The sequence below is a fragment of the Schistocerca cancellata genome, chromosome 2 (genome assembly GCF_023864275.1).
Source record: "Schistocerca cancellata isolate TAMUIC-IGC-003103 chromosome 2, iqSchCanc2.1, whole genome shotgun sequence".
NCBI classification, from domain to species: Eukaryota; Metazoa; Arthropoda; class Insecta; order Orthoptera; family Acrididae; genus Schistocerca; species Schistocerca cancellata.
Window position 1 is genome coordinate 447,177,940 of NC_064627.1, and position 17,351 is coordinate 447,195,290.

A 17,351-nucleotide genomic window follows, 5' to 3' on the forward strand; every position below is an offset into this window, starting at 1 on the left:
ATTTGTACCCATCCCTTGTTCGTTCGAAATTAGACTGGGTGTTTCATTTGTTCCTCTTCATGCCCGTCCATCTTACACCGTCTTAACACAATCCACCATCATTGAATACATTTGCCAAGTGTCGCCAGAGGATGGCTAAGTGGGAGGTTCTAGAGGATCACAGTTGGCTGGTGGTGTGAACTGGGATAGTGAAGGTTCAGTGTTAGGATTAGGTGGGCTTTGGTTGGGGGATTGGTAGCAAAGAAGTATTTACATTGCAGGGATCTGGATCGTATTGGTAACCGAGGGGACCAATACACGGAATTCATTTCTCAAAGTTTCTTAAATCATAGTCGCAGAACAAAATTGACAGCTGTAAACAATAGTGGTACTGCAACACTCACTTGGCGTCATCTTGAAACTACATTAACAATTTATGATCTACTGGATAGTGTTATCTATAGTAACAATGTAACACCAGTAGACCGTAGCAGAATGAAATAAAATATGCAGAGAAATGTCATTTGGTACAGGGACAGTCACTTGACAGAAAGCTTAAGTAAATCCAACCTATCACACATAAGAGGTGGGTTCCTCTCATTCTGGGGTCTGGGTGACACTCCCATCCTTCCTAATATTTCCCCACTTATCTCGTTCCTGTCTGAAGAAGGAACTAAATGTTCAAAAGTGCCGATTGGCCATACTAGGATTTCGCCTTCTGAAAGTTAAATGTTGACCAGTCATTATGTTTCCTTAGTAGGATTTCGTCTTCTGAAAGTAGTGTTGACCAGCCATTCTGTCTCCTTTTAATTTTACAATGTGTTGCTCTATTAGATGACTGAAGACTGATGTTCAGTCCAGTTAACTACAGCAGTTTATCTATATCTGCACTCTTAAACAGTTGAGGTGCATTGCTTGTTGCACTTCTTACTAGGGATTTTCCCCCTTCCATTCATGGATGGATGGAGCGTGTGAAGAACAATTGTTTAAACCCTCCTGTGTGCACTGTAATTCATTTTATCTTGTATTAAAGGGTCCCTAAGGGAGTTTCGTGTGGAGGACCATAGTATACTCCTAGATTCATCACTTAATCTGGTTTTTGAAACTTCGTTAGAAGGCATCCTAGGGGGAAAAAAAAGGACAGGTATACACTCTCTCGCGCGCGCGCGCGCGCACACACACACACACACACACACACACACACACACACACACACACACACACACACACAAGCAGACATATTTAAAGGCAAAGAGTTTGGGCAGAGATGTCAGTCGAGGCGGAAGTGCAGAGGCAAAGATGTTGTTGAATGACAGGTGAGGTATGAGTGGCGACAACTTGAAATTAGCGGAGATTGAGGCCTGGTGGATAACGGGAAGAGAGGATATATTGAAGGGCAAGTTCCTATCTCCGGAGTTCGGATAGGTTGGGGTTAGTGGGAAGTAACACCAACCTATCCGAACTCCGGAGATGGGAACTTGCCCTTCAGTATATCCTCTCTTCCCGCTATCCACCAGGTCTCAATCTCCACTAATTTCAAGTTGCCGCCACTCATACCTCACCTGTCATTCAACAGCCTCTGCACTTCCGCCTCGACTGACATCTCTGCCCAAACTCTTTGCCTTTAAATATGTCTGTGTGTGTGTGTGTGTGTGTGTGTGTGTGTGTGTGTGTGTGTGTGTGACCGACTGGGGAAGAACACTTTATAAATAGGGCCTAAGGCATGCAGTGCTCAAGGTCGCATGCACACAGTACCTGTGTAGCCTCTTATTTACACTTTAAAGCCAACACGGTAGCCGATCGGACATTGTGGGTTCACTGTGTACCCTTTTGATTGAGCTCCCTGATAACAGGGGGGATCACGCAGCAGATACTAGAGATGCTAGCACTACCATGCACGCCAAGGTGTAGATTCCCATTTTCCCATGGTGTCAGGACTCACGGCAGTCGCAGTTTTGCCAGATTACCTTTGCCGTGGGTGGGTGGCACCCGTTGTGAGAGCCTTGATCAGAGTAGTGGCATTTAGGGTGGACATTTCATACAATTGTTCCGATGTGGCTGTCTCGCTAGACAGGTCTAGACATCTCAATGCAGACACTTACAGTGCTGCTGCTTTCCCTACCATGGCTGCCTCACAGGAAGAGGGACAAGCCAGATGTGTCGGAAGTGAAGAATTTATTCAGTACTTGGTATGTACTTGAACTGAAGGGGGTAATTTAACTATGACAGCGCCTCTCTCTCTCTCTCTCTCTCTCTCTCTCTCTCTCTCTCTCTCTCTCTCTCTAATTTGTAACAGATTGAAAATAAATTTGGAGAAGTTGAGTCATTGCGAAACACATGTGATGAATTGCTCTGGTGGACAGTCTACTGCTATTGGGGCAAGTGATGATCTGGACGACTTACTGGTGACCATTGCCCCATGCATGATTTTGGAAGATGATTCCTTGGACTAAATTCAGATACCTTAATTCTCCAAACGAGGGACTACAGGCTGAAAATTTGCAGCGAAGTGTAATTTTTATCAGGAAAAAATCCCAAGGATAATTGAACAGATACAGGTGCCTTTTTGTTAGCCCTTGAAGGGTATGTAATGCCAGAAAAAGTCTGTCGTGTATAGGTATGAAGAGTAACTGTAACATCCCACCACCAATGATGTCTTCTGATGCTCACTCTTTGGTCATATGGCAAATATGGCAGATTTTCACTGCATGAAAGTAGTCGTAGTGCACAACCACCTTTGTGTGACAGTTGCACAGATCTCCATCTTCCATATTCACTGGTTTCCCCAGTCTTAAAGAAAAAAGAAAATACAGGCATGTAAATCTCTTTGACTGCCTGTTGTATTCTGAGGCCTAAAAAACTATGAATGCCTACATCCTGATGCTCACTCTTTGGTCATATGGCAAATATGGCTGTGGTGACCAGTTATGCAAAAGTCACAGCCATCACTCCCACAACCTCAACTTCAAAATCATTTCTCCCAACACTCTTCTCCCTTGTGGTTCTTGTGGCTCCATCTTAGGGAATAAGTTCCTCCACCCAGGGTCCTCCTTGAACAGCTACATCTGCTGGTTGACAGAGCTCCCTCTTGGGACACCTCTTCCTTGAAACTAACATTCAACAACATCTTTGGCTGAACGGACCGTGGTCTGTGGAGGAGGATGAGGGGGGGGGGGGGGGGGGGGAGCGAAAGAGTGAGAGTTCCTCCTCATCTGCAGTTTGCGTCCCTCTACAACAGGGCCAGCCATTGGGTGCCATATGGCACGCGGGCATGGTGTGCAGGCCAAGTACTTCTCCCCAGAAGTACTTGGTACAGCACAGCATTTCATGTAGCATTATGGTGTGGCATTTTTTGACTGGCACCACTCTTCAGTTGGGCAAAATTGTGTTGACAGGTCAAGTGGCTGTTGGCACAAGAAGAGGCAGTGCAGTGATCTATCATCATAAATCCTTAAAGATTAATGTGAATGACAGAGGGGAGTGAAGAGAATTCTCAGTATCTGTTCTGCAATTGCTTGATCAACATTTAACACAAATTTGCTATGAAATCTCATCACAGCACCATTCAGAAAGTGTTAAAACTTATTTGACAGTGAAAGAGGGAAAAAATCAGTGATCATCAAATGGGTTTCATTATTCTGAACATCAAGAAGCATTTTATGGTAAATTTGCAAGTGTGGAGGGCATGAAGAAACTGAATTGAATTTTTGAAATCAAATGCATTATTCCGCTGTATACCTCCAAAAGTTGTTGATGGAATTATTCGGGGGGGGGGGGGGGGGGGGGGGCATGCCTGGGATGAGTTTTCAATGTAAATCCCACTATTGTTGAATTTATGAAGGAAAAAGAGTGCAGAATGCAAATTAGAATATCCGGATGGCTATAGACCTTGCATTTTATGTGAACTTGGATGCAGACTGTCCATAGTACCTTAGCTGTTTATCCCTATTCCCTGCACCCCTGTTTTTCCACTTTGGGAGATCAGTGCGCACTAGCCCCTGTGGAGGAGTACCACTTCGTCTGGTAGAGGCCTTCTAATTGACCAGCTTCTTACTGCCGGCGATGTGTATATCCTCACTGATGGTGCTCCTACCCATTTCATTGCCACACAACACCTTTTCAGCCTGACACTCTCTTCGCCCAGTCTCATTGTTTGATTACATTGGTTACTATATTACGATCTTTGTGATAGTGACCACTTTCTGGTGATCCTGTCACTTCCTTGCCACAGCCAGACAGATCAGCTATCACATTGGGTACTTCAAAGAACCAACTGACAATTGTATACCTTCTTGCCACTGGAACTGCTTTCCATATTCTACAAGTCCTCGACATCGCTGGTCGGTGCCATGGTGGACAAAAGAGCAAAAAAAGCAACAGCTGTTCAGTGTTGCTGAAGAGCCTTACATTTCAAGTGACAACCTTCACAGACCAGCCATACAACTTTTAAGTGACTTCATGCTAAGGCTCCCTGTCTAATTGGACACAATAAGAAGGAATGCTGAAGTGCTTTCCTTTCTAGGGAAGTATGCCTCTTCATACCAGGTGTGGGGGCAAGCTCCATAGTTTTCTGGGCCACCAAAGATCGGCAACTGTGCTGAACATCTTGCAATGGACTTTGTGACAGCATCGGCGCCCTATTCTTGTGCAACTGCCTTCCAATTGTATTAGCACAAGCTGAAGACATCCCCCTCTCCTTAGCCCCTTGGCATTGCAAATTATATAATGAACCATCCACTGACTGGGAATTACTTGCATCATCTCACGGTATAGACTCAGGCCCTGATAGCATTCACACTCAGAAAATAAATTGCCTGACTGTTAGTCCATGGCTCCATCTCCTCAGGGTCTTCAACCATGTTCTGCAACTGACCAGCCTTATCTCCCCATATCAATGTGATTTCCAGGAGGGATGTTCTGCAACTGACCATCTGTTTAGGTTGGAAACAGCAGTCTGACATGATTTTTCTCAGTGCCAACACTTCATGATTGCAGCCTTTTTTGACCTGCATACAGTTTACATTGCTTGGCTTCATCACATTTCCTTACTCTCCATGGCTGGGTCTTCCAAGGCTCCCTACCAATTTTTATTCATCCGAGTCCACAGGTCCAAGCGTGGTGTCCCACAGGACTCTGTGGTGGGTATCCCTCTCTTCCTTGTTGCCTTCAGTGGGCTACGGACATCTGTGAAGCCACTTCTTACTCCCATTCTGTATATCGACAACTTTTGCGTTTGGTACAGCTTCCACTCTAGCTTTCACTGAATGCCAGTTTCAAGACATCATTCGATGAGCCTCTACTTTTAACCTTTCCCATGATTTCCAGTTTTCTTCTGCAAAAATATGGGCCGTACATTTTTATCGTTGTACCACGGTACTTTCTGATTCAGCACTCTACTTGTGTAAACAGAGCTGGTACATTTTTGCACAGTCTAGATTTTTGGGACACATCTGTGACAAGATGCCAACTCGGCTGCCCCCATATTTGTCATTGAAAGACTAGCTGCATTCAGAATCTTAACTCGCTTTGCTTCCTTGGCCACAGATCATCAAGTGCCGACTGCGATTTTCTTTTTCATATGTCCCACTTGATCTATGGTTGCCGGGATTGTGCCTCAATAGCGTCTTCGGCTTTGAAATTGTTCCCGCTAATTTTCTCTGTTTTTAAGAGATTTTTCTCTTTTTCGGCTACTCCGTTTTCTGTTTTAGGAGTATCACTCTGTTGATAAGTGGGTCCGATATTCCTCTTTAACGCTTTGTCTGTGGGTTTTGGGTGGGAGAGTTGTGTGTGAGCCTGCCACCTTTGCATGTGCATGCAGAACCCCAGGGGGAGGGGGGTGTTCTCACCTATCTACTCCAACCTGTGTACCAAACAGGCTCGTAAATAGTTTTTTTGCGGCTCTGGCATCAGTATTGTCTTCAGTGCCTCACTTTTAAAACTTCTATGTACTTTTCCTCATCCAAGCACATTCCTGGTAGACATTAATACCTCCATACGAAAGAACCCTTGATCGAGGGACTGATGATCTTGCTGATTTGTCCCTTGCACCCAATCAACCAAATCAAGGAACAGCTCACATCTGTCTTAAAGCATTAATCAGTTTGGTTCTTTAACCATCTCCACGACATTCTTGTGGGTCAGATAAATCTATGATAATTTCTGCTGTCATTTGCATAAGTTAAATGTCCCCATTTACTTGTATTCGGTATGAGTACCTACACATCAGAAATATTGTAGGATAGGTCCATATTGAACACCTATGAAAAGGTATAACAAAAAAAATAAAAAAATAAATGTTTTGAGTTTCCTGTTCATTGAAAAAAAAAATTCAGTGTATATGTTTATTAGTTTCAGTAATATAGACGTGACAAACGGATGATTCTTGTTGATACACCCAATGTTATGGAGAGGCTCTGTACATGTAAATGGCACGTATTGAAACCAGGGTGAAAAGGCCTGTGTGTGTTTTACTTAATGTTTTTAACATAATATTGTTGCCAAAATTTGTGACCACAGTTTAAAATTGAAAAGTCGTTCCAATAGAGTAGTTGTAATTGTACTACATTTTTCAAATAAGGTAATTATAACATAAAAATCAACAACACTTGAAAGCTGGATTTAGCTTTTTTTCTGTCTGGCAGATAGGCAACGTTCTTCATTGTTTATCTAGTATGTGGATTGGTCATTTGTTGGTTTTACTTAATTCTTCAGTGTCATCCTTTTTGGTAGTGTAATAACTAGCAGTACTCAGAATTTTTGTTCACTTGATTATGTTGGTTTCATTGATACAACGAGCAGCATGAACAAATAGCAAGAACATATGATTCACCTCCGTGGATGTACTAGAAATGGAATTCAAATGTAAACAGTTCAAAAAACATCCACACTATTTGGGAACCTGAAACTGTCTATAGGCTTAGATTCAAGGTGAGCAAGAAATGAAGGAATAAGCCATGTGAAGCTAATAAAATAAAGAATCCTGTCCTGATAATGCGCAGCCCTCAAATTGCCTAGGATAAAAACGAGAGGTATCCATTACCTCTACGTGGTACTGGCCAAACTTTACCCATCTTCTTGCGGAACCTGTGATACTGTGTGCCTGCAATATTGTTTGGCACCTGGGCTCCTCCCGCCTCCTAGACAATCCATCATCAGAAATTGGACAAATTCTGCATATGCAATGAAGAGAACGTAACGCGATACCATTCCACTTCAGGTGTTCCTTTCTTGCCTCCTTCCACATCATGGTGCCAGGTTTTTCCTGTTGCTTGTAATGGAAACATAGTGGGAAAATTGATCATATTGCAATAGTTGTGCATATCTGAGGCAACAAAACCCTCTTAGTTGTCTTTAAAAAAAAGGCAGTGCACAGTTATAGTGTATAAATTATTATTTGTAGGAGCTACTGTTCATTGGCAGTGGCCATGAGCTGATGTTCTTAACCAAAGTCGATCATCAGTGATAGGTTTCAAGATAGCAATTGCTATGGGATGTCCCAATTAAGTGGAAAATTCCCGTACTGATAATCCTTCCTGCCTTTAAACTGAAAGCTCACACATGGCCTTGGTTTGAAACGGGTAAGATTTATGTGACACAAGTTGTATTGTCCCGTTAGAAAGACAATGTGCTCTAGTGAACTGCACTCATAGCATACGTCCACTTCCACGACCACTACACAGGTGGATGCATGCAGTGATTTCTTGTGGTCAAGTGTGTTGAGCAATAAATTCCCAATTAAAGTAACTCTCCAAATCCTGTGTCACAAAGTTTATGTATTCATGAATAGCTGGTTTTCTTCTAGACACAAAACAGCAAGGCTGCATCTTATTGCCTGTTATGTGACAGATTTAAACAATGATTCCAAAAGCACTCCCTTCCATTCCATTCAATTCCTCTCCTCACTCATAATCTTGTTGTGCTTAGCTCTGAGCATGGAATCTTCTTCCCTCTGAATGAATAGGAAGAAACCCAAACATGAGAACATCAGACTCGGTTAATTCAGATACTTCCTTGAATTTTGCATTAGTTACTAAATTTTTGAAAGTTGTTGGAAGTCACAGTGATGTGTTGAATGTGCTAGTGATCCTCTACAATTCTACACACAACAGGATGTCTGTACCTTCCTGAAGTACCATTATCTGGTACTTATAACTTACTTTATTTCTTCCTTATGGTGCAGTATATAGTTATTTGTCCATAGAAGTTTAGGTGATAAATGTATTAAAATTTACAGATTAAATGATAGTCCATACACTGAGTATTAAGAATGAGATTTTGAATGGAAGTTGCAGTAGCTCCAAGCAAATATTTTTGACATCACAAGTTTCCAGAATTTACTGATTTGTTGTATTTTGTAAGTCAGGCTGTTTCTGTCTCGGTGCAGTTCATAAAAGCCCTCCTATTTCTATTAAGAGAAAAGCCTATTTTGAGCTATTAGAAATACTTCTTGCAGGTGCTGTTCAACCACTTTTTGGTGGAGTGTCAAAAGCATCACGTGAAAAAGTTGATGGTAAGTGAAGAGAATTATTTTTTAGATTTTTAGTTTCTTCACATAATCTTACAGCTTCAGTGAAAAACTTTGTTCAAATAATTTTAATGATGATCTGTTACTGATCAATGCATGGTAAACTTATAGTACACCAAGTATTAATTTATCTGCTAAAAGTAATGTACTAAACCATTAAATTGACTGCCTTTAATGCATATGGCATACTATGAAAAATCTAAATGTATTGTATAAAATATAGTGTACAGGCTTCATAAAATTCAGTGTTGCTCATGGTGATTTAACACAAAAGACACTAAATAGATAGCAGAGGATCAAGAGGCTATTTGTTGGAGATAGTAGGTATTGCGTTCCATACATTAGTGTTACAAATAGGCTACATATGGTTGTGCACGTCCTGCATGCCAGATACATATCGGAATACAAGAAAATTCATGTAAAATGCTTACATCTGCCTCTTTATGCTGCTTGAGCAATGCTATAGGAGACTACAGCTGTAATTTTTCCTGGGGGGTATGCAGCTCTACTGTAAGATTAAATGGTGATGGCATCCTCTTGGGTAAAATATTAAGAGGTAAAATAGTCCCCCATTCAGATCTCCAGGTGGGGACTCTTCAGGGGGAGGTTGTTGTTGGAGAAACAAAACTGATAAACATGGGATGTTAGATCCCTTAGTTGTGCGGGTAGGATAGAAAATTCAAAAAGGAAAATGGATACATTAAGTTAGGTGTTATTGTAGTTGAAGAAGTTCAGTGGCAGAAGGAACAGGACTTCTGGTCAGGTGAATACAGTGTTATAAATACAAATAGGGGTAACGGAAGAGTAGGTTTAATAAGGAATTAAAAAACAGAAACACAGATAAGCTAGTATGGATGGCATAGTGAATGGTTATTGTAGCCAAGATAGACATGAAGCCCACACCCACCACAGTAGTAAAAGTTTATATGCCAGCTAGCTCCACAGGTGATGAAGGGGTTGTGAAGAAATGTGTGATGAGATAGTTATTTGGGAGACAAAAATTTTAATAGTACTGGGGAACTTGAATTCAATAGTAGGAAAAAGAAGAGAAGGTAAAGTAGTAGGTGAATATGGACTCGGGGGGGAAAGGAGTGAGAGAGGAAGCCAGCTGGTAGAATTTTGCACAGAACATAATTTAATCATAGCTAACACTTGCTTTAAGAATCATGAAAGAATACTGTAATGTGGGAGAAGCTTGGAGACACCAAAAGGTTTCAGATTGATTATGTAAAGGTAAGAGATTACGGAACTAGATTTTACATTGTAAGACATATCCAGGGGCAGGTTGGATTCTGACAACAATTTATTGGTTATGAACTGTAGATTAAAACTGAAGAAATTGCAAAAAGCTAGGAAATTCTGGAGGTGGGACCTGGAGAAACAGAGGTTATTGAGAGTTTCAGAGGGAGTATTAGGAAACAATTGGCAAGAACAGAAGAAAGGAATAAAGTAGAAGACAAATGGGTAGCTTTGAAGGGAGCAGAAGATCAAATACGTAAAAAGACAAGGGCTAATAGGAACCCTTGGTTAACACACAAGATATTGCATTTAATCGATGAAAGCAGAAAATATAAAAATGCTATGAATGAAGCAGTCGAAAGGAAATACAAATGTTTAAAAAATGAGATTGACGGGAAATGCAAAATGGCTAAGCAGGAATAGCTAGAGGACAAACATAAGGATTTAGAAGCGTGTGTCGCCAGAAAAAAGGTAGACTGCATACAGGGAAATTAAAGAGGCCTTTGGAGAAAAGAGAAGCAGCTGTATGAATACCGAGAGCTCAGATGGAAAATCAGTCCTAAGCAAAAAAGGAAACCTGAAAAGAGGAAGCAGTATATGGAGGATCTATACAAGGGAGATGTGCTTGAGGGCAATATTGTAGAAATGGAAGTGGACATAGATGAAGATGAGATGGGAGATACAATACAACGAGTGAATTTGACAGAACGTTGTACGACCTAAGTCGAAACAAAGTCCCGGGAGCAGATGACATTTCATCAGAACTACTGACAGCCTAGGGAGAGCCAGCCATGATAAAACTCTTCCATCTGTTGTGAAACATGTCTGAGACAGGTGAAATACTCTGACTCCAAGAATAATGTAGTAATTCCAATTCCAAAGAAATTGCTGACAGGTGTTAAAATTGCCGAACTGTCAGTTTAATAAGTGACAGTTGCAAAATACTAACACACATTCTTCACAGAAGAATGGAAAAACTGGTGGAAGCCGAATTGGGGAGACCAATTTCGATTTCGGAGAAATGTAGGAAAATGCAAGGCAATACTGACCACATGACTTCTTATAGAAAATAGGTTAAGAAAAGGCAAACCTACATTTATAGCATTCGTAGACTTCGAGAAAACTTTTGACAATGTTGACTAGAATACTCTCTTTCAAATTCATAAAGTGGCAGTGGTAAAATACAGGTAGCAAAAGACTATTTACAATTTGTACAGAAACCAGATGGCAGTTGTAAGAAGAGAGAGGCATGAAGGGGAAGCTGCGATTGAGAAAGGAGCAAGACAGGGTTGTAGGCTGTCTCCAATGTTATTCAATCTGTATATTGAGCAAAAAGAAAAGAAACGAAAAATTTGGAGTAGGAATTGAAGTCCAGGGAGAAGAAATAAAAACTTTGAGGTTTGCCAATGACATTGTAATTGTGTCAAATACAGCAAAGAGCTTGGAAGAGCAATTGGACAAAATGGACAGTGTCTTGAAAGTATGATAAAAGATGAACATCAACAAAAGCAAAATGAGAATAATGGAATGTAGTCAAATTAAGTCAGGTGCCGCTGAGGGAATTAGATTAGGAAATGAGAAACTGAAAGTAGTAGATGAGTTTTGCTGTTTGGGCAGAAAAATAACTAATCATGGCTGAAATAGAGACTGACGATGGCAAGAAAAGTGTTTCTGAAAAAGAGTATAGATTTATAGATTTAAGTGTCAGCAAGTCTTTTCTCAAAGTACTTCTACAAAGTGTAGCCATGTGTGGATGTGGAATATGGGCAGTAAACAGTTTAGACTAAAGAGAATAGAAGCTTTTGAAATGTATGGCTACAGAAGAATGCTGAAGATTAGATGGATAGTTCATGTAATTAGTGAGGAGGTACTGTGTAGAATTGGGGAGAAAAGAAATTTGTGACAACCAGTAAGCAAATTCAGAAGGGTGTAGGTTGCAGTAGTTACTCGCAGATGAAGAGGCTTGTATAGGGTAGAGCAGCATGGAGATCTGCATCTTGAACTCGTCACATCTACAAGGTGAGACAGCAAGTAAGTGTATCCATGTGCTTGGGACCACTTGTTCCTTGGCATATAGTGTGAAGGTGTATGGAAGACAAGGAGAGAAAGCAAAAAAAAGTATTGGCTACAGTGGACACTGTAAAAAATGACTGCCAAACTGATTTGTGTAGAGAGAACTTCTTGTCTTGATCTAGTCCAAGCAACATCAAGTTTTTAAAAGATCTGTCATCCTAAATTGCATATGACATTGTATATTGAGACACGGTCTTTTGTAAGAGAAAGTGTCCACAAGTGGCTTGGAAGACAGATAATTGCATTCTTTCAGCACCCAACAACAAACAGAAGTGTGTGAAGAAGCTATTGATGTCAAACACAAGACACAAGAATTGTAATACTGAAGCCTTGCCAGAAACCATCGATGTTGAGTTTCAAGCACTAAGATAGTAAACAGGGAACCCTTTATACTTACTGCAAGCATTTGTTGTCAGTTTTATAAACAATAGTAAAGAATATAAAAATTTCAAAATTGTTGAAAGTGATAACACAAAGATGGTGAGATAGCTAACTGAAGTGGCACCACAACTATTTCTCTGTGTGATTCTTTCCTTGACAACAGTTCAGAGTGCTACAGCTATGCCTACTGCTCAGCTATCCTGTCTAGTGCAAGACTTAAAACTGCGTTAAAAAACTCTACAAACATTTTACCACTTAATGTTACTTCCACAGTGTTAATTTTGTGTTCTAATAAGGTTAAATGTCAGTTGATGAAGTTATTGTACTTGTGTAGGTTAAATGTGCATGACGGCTGCCACACACACACACACCCTCCCCTCCCGCCTGTCTCTGTCCCTCCCACTCTGCACTTGCGCACTTCATATGCCACTGTCTCGGGCCACAGCAGCCGCAAATAATGGCAGCGCGCGCGCGCGCGCAGCGCGCGCGCGCGCGCGTGTGTGTGTGTGTGTGTGTGTGTGTGTGTGTGTGTGTGTGTGTGTGTGTGTGTTTTCTATTTCCAAAGAAGGCCTTTACATTTAGCAATATTTTCATTGTGCCTGTCTGCAACTCAGGACATCAATTTAGGAAATCTCCATTACAAATAGTGCCATACAAATTTACAATAGTCTTTCACAGTGTTTCATCATTCTTACTTTCAGTAAAGCCATGGAGTCATTATTTCTTGATCACTGTTTCTGTTGAGGAGCAGACTCCTTGCAAATAGTGCAAGCTCTCTTGCAGGTAAAACCAATCAGACTCTCTCTTCAGAGAGACTACACTTACTTTTCAATAATATTGAATATTACAGAACATACTTCTATTAAATAAATATATAAGTTGCACAATCTTTTGGAAAATGTGAAGGTGCATAAAAAATATTTGGAATTAGTGATACATTAATTTGTAATTCTGCATTTCGATGCCTCTACCCACTATGATGCGCTGAACTTCCCATGACGTAAGACCATATTTTGTATTTTACCATCTTCTGAAGACTTTAATCAGTGACAGGTTATTAACAGATACTTAATTACAACAGTTGTACCAACAACAACACATTTCTGATGAATTTTCAATGTTCTGTTGCCTTGAAATGAAATACTTTGGTGACACACAAGTTATATAACAAACTACCAATGTAATGTTTCCCATTATTTTATAACAAATCGTACCAATAACAATGCATTTTTGTGAGATCTACAGTGAGTTTTGAAATGCATTGAAGTCACATATATACATAGGAAGTAGGTTATAATATAAAACACACCAAATATGGGCCTCAATTGAAATCTAGTTTGGTGCCTCCCAACTCTGTAGTGGAAACAGAGGGATGATCTGCCTGTGATGTAGGTTGTGTTCTTCTGTCACATTGGTCTGTGTTCAAATACCTGTTCAGAATGCCTGATTTGCTTGATACGATTTACACTTTCAGAAAAATTGTACCACACTATGATGTTAAAAACTAGACTTGCTCAATGTTGATGGTGGCTTTGATATGCGCCGATTATTTTCGGACTCATTCCTGCAATTCTTTGTCACAGACTGTTGCCAAATTTTTCTCTTACCACACAAAGAATTGCTCTTGCATCTGTGTTGGATTCAGGGAAAGCACAAATCTGAAAATACAAAGGTCTGCTATGTTCCTGAAAAAAATCTTAATGTGAATGAAGCAAAGCTGCAGCCCTTGCTGAATTTGGTTTTTAAAAAAGTTTCAGTTTTTGCATGAAAAATTAACAACCTCAGAGTTTGGTTCACATCTTTTTGCACTATGCAGTCATTCTCAAACGATTGCTGGGAAACTATTCAGTAAAAGTATTTGATCCTTTTGCATGTTATGCACTGATATCACAGCTTGATAAAGAAGTTGCTGTTGTCTTGTTATTGGTCATATTTATTACATTACCATGAAATTAAGTACCACACTGCATGTTGATTGAAGATGAAAAATGATACTGCTAATCTGAAGTAAGCTGAAATTGTCACTCTGGAATTATTGTCCTTTTTTTCCAAAGCGCCCCCCCCCCCCCCCCCCCAACCAACTGTTGAAGTCATCCAAAATAGATTCTGTATTCATTGGCAAAGAATTTATGGATTCAATTCCATCCTTCAGTTTCATGTTAACAGGTCTTGCCCATGTCTGTTTCATTCTTTAAGCAGCTCATGAATTCCTTAGTGTTTATGAACAATGCTGCTGCTTTTTGTTGGTGCACTTTTAAGTTACACATTGATGCATATGAAAGATAGTGAAAATTTTGAAATAATTTATTATGATAATAGACCTCTCTCTCTTTTCACCAAGAGGAGATAAGTTAGCCAATCTTAAGTACACTTTTAGTGTGTCCACACAGGTAATATCTGAACACACTAAGGTGTGGTCACACTGAGCGCTTGGCACCTATCACATTCTGCCAGTTCTTGGTACTTCAGAGGAAACGGAGAACATAGGCGCTCTCACTTATGGTGAGGACTGTTCCACACCTGACAGATTTTTGCACTTAACGCATATTGGTTCCAGTCGGACTTGTTGCAGGGTTGCAGCTGGAGCAAATCAAGAAATGCAAGTGTTAAATTGGGAAATGTACGGGAGAAATAATCTTGGCAGTGAACTGCTTGATTGCAAGAATGGACAGTTTGTAAATTTTTGGCGAATGTCATTCAAAGACTGGTTATCTGTTGTCTCTGAACCACCAGTAATGGACACAGTGTACATCTGCAGTATCTCATGAAGAGAATGTGGCATAATTTTGTGCTTTCTGGCCACTGGAAATATCTTTGTGAGTTGGTGTATCTATTAGAGATATTCACAATTTCAGTGGTTGTTACTGAAGTTTGCATATTGTTTCTTACTTCAGCAGTTAGTATCTGACACCATTTGTGATCCAATGCCAAACATCCTTTATTTTATGTGATGATTTTTGTCCGTTGTGTCCCATACTTCCCATTTTTCTCTCTAAATATCTGGAGTTGTTCAGTTTGTGTGTGGTTCACATCATACTTAACGAGAATCGACTGCTGCACTGTGAATACTGGCATTCACTGGGTCGTCACACTTGCAAACAGAAATCCATTTGACAGATTTGGGATATAGTTATGTGGTACACTGTATTCTGCATGGCAGTGTAGTGCGATATTCGTTTGTCGATGACATGCATCCGCACTGGCAATGTCCCACAACACTGAGTTTGAGAACCAATTTTGGGTAGGATTTAAAACGGCTGTAAAATACTGTGCCGCAAGCACCAGCTTGAAGATGCAATATCACAGCCTCGAGTCAGTGTTGTTGACTTTAAGTGGTAATGCAGATGCAGCTGTATGACTGATTCACAGCTTTGTGTCACAGTGCACTCTAGTCTTCAAAACACTGCATCATATGCTTTTATAATATCTGCCTGTCTTTTTCGGATGTAAATATGGTGCTACTACCCTGACCAGGTCATCTCTGTCCTTCTCCAGGTAATACATACCTCAGGTTTATGAGGTAAAATGCAGTGGACAAAGTATAGCAATACTATATTGATCATCATGAGATTATTTCAAAGTGCAGCTAAATAAATGGCACAAGCAGCAAGTAAACATGAAGAGACTTCAGGCTACTGAAGGTGCTTCATAGTAAATTCATACACAACATAGGTAACAAAATGTAAATGCTATTAATTCAGTTGCGTTACATTCTTGACTAATGGCCTTAAATTTTCACAGTACTTCTTTTTCAAAAAGAAGTCAACTGAAGATATAATTTGAGCTCCGTACCAAATAACTCTTCAAATTGTTGAAAACCAGGAACATCCTACAATAGGAGAGGCTGCCATCAAGCCTTGCTTACTAGATGCAGTGATGCTGCTTCTAGACAGTGACACAAGAAAAAGATAAAAAAGATCTCTCTTTCAAACAACACAATCAGAAGTCTTATTGGGGTCATAACTTTTTGTATTTTGGCCATGGTATCCAATGAAGTAAGAATTCATTTCTGTGCACTGCAACGGGTGTTACATCTTGTTCCCTTCTGTTTTCTTATGTTCAGTATGTAAAAGATAACAAGTGTTAAAGAAGAATAGGAGTTTTCCGATTACTGAAAAATTTTGTTGAGGAAAGTGAGATGCACTTGTTGAAGTTGAAGTTGGTAGGTATACGTACAGATAACACCTTCCATGTTGGGCGTTCACTCTGCATTCCACACATTCATGAAAGAAATTGCTCCAAATGCAACATTCAGCCATTGGTTTATGCTTCTTTTCACTTTAGCAGCAGAAACACTTCCACTTGATTTTCTGAATGTGCTCACTCAGGTAACGAAGATAGTAAACCTCATTTGAAGTAATTCGACAAACACGAGTTCTCAGAGAGTTGTGCAAAGAGGTGTGAGCCAAATTAATGTGGTTTTGTTCTACACGGAAGTATGATAGCGAACATGTGGCAAGGTGTTACATAGAATGCCCAAGCTTAGACAAGAAACTGCTTTATTTCTGGACATCATCCGTTATTTTGCCCTGTAAGTCTTTCTCCTTTTCCGGCCTCACCCTGTCCAGAAATAGAGCAGTTTCTTGTCTAAGCTTGGGCATTCTATGTAACACCTTGCCACATGTTCACTATCATACTTCAGTGTAGAACAAAACCACATTAATTTGGCTCACACCTCTTTGCACAACTCTCTGAGAACTCGTGTTTGTCGAAGGTGTGGGTGTGTGTGTGTGTGTGTGTGTGTGTGTGTGTGTGTGTGTGTGTCTATATAAATTTATATATATGATATGAAAATAATAGAGGGAAACATTCCACGTGGGAAAAATATATCTAAAAGAAAGATGATGAGACTTACCAAACAAAAGCGCTGGCAGGTCGATAGACACACAAACATACACACAAAATTCTAGCTTTCGTAACCAACGGTTGCCTCGTCAGGAAAGAGGGAAGGAGAGGGAAAGACAAAAGGATTTGGGTTTTTCCCTCTTTCCTGACGAGGCAACCGTTGGTTGCGAAAGCTAGAATTTTGTGTGTATGTTTGTGTTTGTTTGTGTGTCTATCGACCTGCCAGCGCTTTTGTTTGGTAAGTCTCATCATCTTTCTTTCTAGGTATATTTTTCCCACGTGGAATGTTTCCCTCTTACCAAACAAAAGC

The 17,351-nt window shown here is 40.3% G+C and overlaps 1 protein-coding gene across 1 annotated transcript in view; it reads left to right on the top strand.

Annotated features, from left to right (window-relative positions):
* The window catches only part of LOC126161936 (E3 SUMO-protein ligase RanBP2-like), a 329,323-nt gene that overhangs the window by 259,569 nt on the left and 52,403 nt on the right, over positions 1-17,351 (top strand). The window contains exon 25 of the mRNA XM_049918109.1: positions 8,432-8,488. Within this exon, the coding sequence (XP_049774066.1) occupies positions 8,432-8,488 (57 nt within the window). The remainder of the gene's footprint in view (positions 1-8,431; positions 8,489-17,351) is intronic.